The 6542-nt window shown below is 34.8% G+C and overlaps 1 protein-coding gene across 1 annotated transcript in view; it reads left to right on the forward strand.

The window, feature by feature from the left end:
• The window catches only part of LOC128988204 (afadin-like), a 236312-nt gene extending 230030 nt beyond the window's left edge, over positions 1-6282 (forward strand). The window contains exons 31-36 of the mRNA XM_054409470.1: positions 716-895; positions 1611-2008; positions 2357-2450; positions 3727-4032; positions 4404-4507; positions 4883-6282. Coding sequence (XP_054265445.1) covers positions 716-895; positions 1611-2008; positions 2357-2450; positions 3727-4032; positions 4404-4507; positions 4883-5111 — 1311 coding nt within the window. The 3' untranslated portion in view covers positions 5112-6282. The remainder of the gene's footprint in view (positions 1-715; positions 896-1610; positions 2009-2356; positions 2451-3726; positions 4033-4403; positions 4508-4882) is intronic.
• The last annotated feature ends 260 nt before the right edge of the window (positions 6283-6542 follow it).

A 6542-nucleotide genomic window follows, 5' to 3' on the forward strand; every position in this document is an offset into this window, starting at 1 on the left:
CAAATATTCCAAAACCATTATGATTCAGAAACTTATATAGTTTAAAAGTGACTCACTATCAATACAGTGATAGTCTGTTCAAGATTGGTTTGGAAGGGTCGCCTAGTCCTGTAGTGTGTACAATTCAAAGAGACCACATAGCTTATAAGTTAAATTCAAAATGCCTATCACACATGTTGCAAGCTTAAAACTTTGTCAATTCAATTGTTCAGAGATTAATCTTACAACTATTTGAACACACATTTGTGAGTTTTAAAACCCAGAAATAAAGTCAAAATTTTAAATTAATTAGTGGGTTTACATTTAGTGACAAATTGTAACTCAGGGTGAATTTAATGGCCAGTAATATTTATGAGGCTGTGGTCTGTTTAATTGTTCCAAATACATCTAAATGGTATGTAGAATCATTGACTTTTTGACAATGAAGTAGACATCCTATCTGTATGGATCATCTATATCCAATTTTTTATTCAAATTGAAAGTATTTGAATGATACACTTACAGAGTAAGTTATCAAAATTCTATTTTATCTTTTTATTTTTAATAACATAAAAGAAGAAATAGTTTACAATATGTTGTACCTTTAAAGTTAGGATTTTTAAAAGTTGCTTTATACAACATAAATTGGTGATTGACGGCGACACGCTCAGACAGTGCCCAATTCAATTGGCGACAACTTGTGGGAATAGAGTGTCTGAGGTATGGTCTGTTGTAGGAGATGTTGATGCGCAAGGAGGCTGTTAGACAGTGGCGGGACCAGCAGATTGCGGAGTTGACGGCTCTAGGCTCCACACGCAACCCGCAGCAGGAGGAACAACTCCGCGCGCTCCGGCTGGAGAAGGAGTTTGAGCGGAGAGCGGAGGAGGAAGCAGAGGAAGATGAGGAGGAAGACACGGTGAGTGGGCTTACAACTTTTGTTTTCCTAGGTTATAGCCCGGAATTGTGTTCCATGTTACTAGTTACTGCAACCTAGGCATAGAGAGGGGGTCTCTGCATTATTGGTAATTGGCAGGATTTGAACCCGGGACCTCGGGTACCAAAGTCTCTTGCTCTATCAGCTCGCAATGGGTTTGAAACTGCCTCAAATCCATACTACAGATATTAGAGAAAATATAGACAAAATACAAAAGTATTTTTTATACATTATAGTTGGCAAAGTGTGCAATAAACAACAGTTTACATCAATCCAACTCTGTTTTCAACAGAAGTTTTGCAAAAAGTCAGTAAGGATCAAATAGTGTAAAATGTAAGAAAATACTGAAAATAATTATTTGTTATGGACAAGATTTACAGCAGGTTTTGTTTTTGTTTTCACAAAATTTATAATTGGCCTGAATTTAAAGTCGGCGTTTTAAAGTTGTTATTTTCCAATAGTACTTTACGAGATAAACAATTCCAAAATCTATTTCGGTTTTGTAGTATTGTTTTATATTTAACCTAAAATGTGTTTTGCAGTTTTTCCCAACTAGCACAACAATAGCAACACAATACAACAATAGCTTATTTGTTTTATAGTTCAATTGTATTACAATATTAAATGACACTTTGGTTAAGGATATCTTAGGCTTTTCTTTGTATCATGAAATTAAATAAAAAGTGTATTGTTTCAGGAAAGCTCAGAGAGAGTGCAAGGACTGTTGAGAGTTGCGAGACAGCAGGACGAGAGAAGACAGCAGCAGCAACAACACCAACAGCAACAGCAACAGATTCATCAACAACAGCAGCAGCAGATGCATCAACAGCAGCAGCAGCAGATGCACCAACAACAGCAGCAGCAGATGCACCAACAACAGCAGCAGCAGATGCACCAACAGCAACAGATGCATCAACAACAACAGCAGATGCATCAACAACAAATGCAACAACACGGGATAGCAGGATCCCCGTCACCTGCTGCCTCACGTCCTCCCTCCCACCAACAGGTGAACGGCATTGTGGGCCGCACCACCATGCCCCCCACCACTACCTCTGTTGCTAACAACTACCCCATCACTACCACACCTACAGGGTGAGTAACTAGCCTAGGCACAATGAGAGTTCGGGTGAAAAAATTGTTTTTGATCACAGTTAAAATCATATTATAATACAATTTCATGAAGGTAAAAACAATTTATAATACATATATACCATACCTATTTATAATAATTAGTCATGGCTGATACGGCATATTTATGCCAGCCAAACCAGAACACAAATAAACCACACATAGTCTCTGGTTTGGTAGTAAACACATAAAACCAATATGTTCTCGTAAAAAACACAATTTAAATAGTGATGGAATAAAAACATAAATGTTAATTTTATATAACAACTCGCTCTTTGTTAGTTACTTATCATGATCTGTTTTGTACTTTAGACCTGGAGTGGAGGAGAAGGAGAGGCTGAGAAGATTAAAAGATATGAGAATGAAACAAGCAGAGATGGAGGCCGAAGCTCGATTGAAACGAAGAGTAAGTGTATTGCAGCCAGAATAGGTCTTAAAAATATATCTTTGACTCCCAAGTCCCAACAATGTTGTTCTACTATATACATATAAATTTTAAAAAATAATTTCAGGTAACGTCTTTTGGTTAAATTGACAATTGAGACCCCATATCAGGAGCCAGAGAATACTTAGTGTCTATTAAAACAACAACTGGTTCCAGCTGACTTGTCAGTAAATTAGTGTTTTACTATATTCGTGTTCTGGAACTTGATGGAATTCAATGATGGAGCCAGTCCCCAGGTAGCACTGAGCATGGTCACGTGGGATGTTACTGATCATTACCCACATGTTTAACTAGATGCATTAATAGGTTTCTTTAGTTTATTACAAGTTATCCATGATCATCAGTATGTTATAAGAATGTACGGCTAAAATATTTGTTTGAATAAAAATTTCACATATTGTCTTAACTAGGGATGGACGAGATTGGATTTTTAGTTCGAGACGAGACGAGACGAGATTTTTTATTTCTCATAAAATTTCGAGATGAGATCGAGACGAGATTTCTCTTCTCATACACAACGGGAAATGCACGTTCGAAATTTTTACCTGATTTTGTAACATTGTTAGATGACTGTTTAAATACTAAAATAATGATAATAGGCAAGAATATTTACAATCTTTCATTAAATAACATCAGCATAACATTTTTTTATTAATCACGCCTAACTTATTAAAAATGCCTACGATTAGGAAACATGGTGATATCAGTTAGGATAGAGTTCAACTTATCCTAAAATAAAATAAATCATAAAATAAAAGCAATATTAATTTTTATAAAATAGTTACTTGTTTTGACTTTTTTATAGTAATAAAACATTCCTCACACTGCTTACACTTAACAAAACTTCTCAAATGTTATTAAAGTAATATTATTAAAATAATGAAAGTAATATTTACATTAAAAGAATTAAAGTAATATTTACATTAAAAGAATTAAAGTAATATTTACATTAAAAGAATTAATTAAATAAGAATGCCTTCGAAAAGGAAACGCAACTACAACACGCTCCTGTATTGCGGGTATTGCATTGACTTTCTGCAGGCGTTCTTATTTTTTTATTTTATTTTTTTTATTCTCGTCTCGATAAAAATCTCGGCCAAAAAGTAATCTCGTCTCGTGTAACGAGATTGAAAATTTCCCGAAAATTTCCCGAAATTTCGAGACTTGACCATCCCTAGTCTTAACTATACAAAAAACTTTTACTTTTTTTAGTTATAATGTGTTCTCTTGTCGATAGGATGAAGAGCTTAGGCAGCAACAGATCAACAATCAAGCCAACAGCCAAGGAACCCCACCGCGACCACCCTCTCAGTACAATGGTTACAGCCCCCCGCCACCCCCGGAACGGGGCAGTAGCTTCCAGGTGATGAGCCAGACACAGGGTCGTAGCCCCGTCACTCCTGTCAACAACAATAACAACATCAGCAACAATAACAATAACAACACTGGTGGGGCCAAGCGGGTGTCATTCCAAGACCCGTCACCACCCACAGTGAACAACCTGCCACCCCCACCACTTGATAATATCCGGGAAGATCCCAACGTAAGTGATACACCGAGTTAAAAATTCACTTCTTGTGTTCTTTATTGTGGTTTTCTCTATTTTTCACTGGTTGCATAATTCAAAAGCATCTTTTATCAGAATCGACTAAAGTCATTCTGTTTTACTCATTAAGTACCTGTTTTGGAGGTTTTCTGCCAACTAGTTCTGTACAAGAAAACCATGCTTGTTTCTAGTTGTTATATTGAACAGAATTACACAATCCGATCAGATTAAGTATAAAATTTTTGTAAATGTGGAGTCTTTAATTGCCCCTGTGAACTTACGTATCTTTAAAATCCATCATCAATTGAAACATTTTTTTTGTAAGTTGGTAACAATTTTGCTAGCTAACTTGTTTGGTTTTTTTGCAGAATTTCATAAATGAGGCGGAAACAATGCTGGCTTCTCCAACCAGTCCGGACACTACTTTCACAGGAACAACGCCCGGAGTGATCGGAGCACAGGAGGTTTACAAGTATGTACTTGATGTTGGCTAACTGACAAAAACACATAGATAACTAATGGGAGAATGTATGTGTAAGAAAGATTTCTGATACCGTTTAGTTGTGTATTTTATTTTTTTACTCCACTAAGCCAGTGCTAAAATTTAAAAAATTTTTTACTTTGATTTTTATAAAATTCCACATTTTGACTGGAGTACACATAATTTTGATCTATGATTTTTATTTAGACCTTAAGACTACTGTACTATAAACTAACAATTAATTGTTGTTTGTTTGGGTTTTTAATAACTCTTAAGTACCTAACAAACAAATGGGAATGCATTTAAAACTAGCTTCTATTGCTTTCATCCCTAGTATCTGTTTTTCATTCTGTGTTTATTGTGTAGAGACCCTCGTCAGCGAAGGTTGCTCGAGCAGCAGAATCAGAAGATGATGTCAGCCAAAGTCCCGGAGAAGTTGAGCTTCAAAGAGAAGATGAAGATGTTTGCTATGGAGACTGGTGAAGACACGACTCCCAGGGACAAAGTGAAGATTTCCCGAGCTCAACGCGAGATTGACAACATCGGTTCCCCCACCACACCCAACAACAACCCTCCCGCCGGCAATAACAACTGAACTGCAAGCAATAAATATGCCAGTGTACCTGCGAGCGCACCCGTCCTTGAGACTTTTCTGACTGACTTGTACCAGTCAAGAGAATAGATATTAGTGAAAAATATTGACATATTCATTAGTTTTATATGTTTTGTACATTCCAGAAGAGTTGATTATATTTAGATTCTAAATATAATAAAATATTTGTATGTACGTATACTTTTTAGTTTTGAGTAAGTGATGTAAAGCTATTTATTTTTATGTTGTCTTTGTAAGTTTTGACAACCAATTTATCGCAAATTTTTATCTTATTGATACACGTGTTCTAATTTAAAGCTTATTTGAAGTTTTCCATCTTCCTTCAAAACATTTAGCGGATGCTACCTTTTTAGATTGTACTACCTGGACCAATTTTCTCGACCAAACATTTTACCGTATAAACATTTTTAATCATGCCTTCATCCGAGCTCTCTATGTTCCTACATGTTCTTGTATTGTCAACGAATATCTTCTCGCAATAATGTTATGTAGGAAACTTTTTAATGAAGTGCTGTAACTCCAATATATATGTGACTAGAAGTAAAATGTATTTTTATAATAATCGTCCTAGTGGCCTTCAAAAGTGTGGTTTCCTTAGAGCAATAAAGCCTGGAAGTCTGACATCGTGTAGAGTTTGAACAAACGCCACTGAAATCAACTATATTTTCTTTGTTATTCCATACTACGAGTTAGACTTACCTATGGTAAATATGTGATAGAAATGATCTTTATATCTTTAGGTATTCTTCGAGATTTATTAACCATTAATGAACAAATATTTTTATAGATTGTTACGATAATTATATATTATTGAGCCGGCTTAGTAAAGTGTTGTAGTTTTGTAAATCATATCGCTTTTTAGGTGTATGAAAATATGTTTTAATCTCAAATTTTGTTTATAATTTTGTTGTTTATTCTATTTGGTTGATATTCATATTGAAGTCAGTAATGATATATTTTTGTTAAGTTATATTCATTTTATCGTTATGTGTAAAGTGTACATTGTTGGTAGTTAGGAGAAGTCAATTACAGAAAGGTTTGTATATAAAGTTAATCTACTTTGCATGTATTTATGTATAATAACATGCAGATTGTTAAATCGGTAAGATCAAGTTTGTGTGTATAATATAATAAAAGAGATCATGTTATTTAAGTGTCTGTGTTTCCTTTCTGTTAGTACTATACCGACATAAAACCAACTCATAAACCGACATTCTAAATTTAAAACTGGACACAGGAATAAGAATCATTATTGCTGTTGATGCAACTCTGGATTTAAAATAAGACTGGAGCAAACCTGCAAACTGCAGACTGAGACTAGCAAATTTCCATTTGTCTTGTCTTTTTTTTTAAACCAAAAGTTGTAAATAAAACGTGAGTTTACTTTATGTTTTTACAATCTAAATAATCTAT

Source organism: Macrosteles quadrilineatus, unplaced genomic scaffold (genome assembly GCF_028750875.1).
Source record: "Macrosteles quadrilineatus isolate MER2022 unplaced genomic scaffold, UCM_ALF_1.0 Scaffold_2__2_contigs__length_208266976, whole genome shotgun sequence".
NCBI lineage: Eukaryota > Metazoa > Arthropoda > Insecta > Hemiptera > Cicadellidae > Macrosteles > Macrosteles quadrilineatus.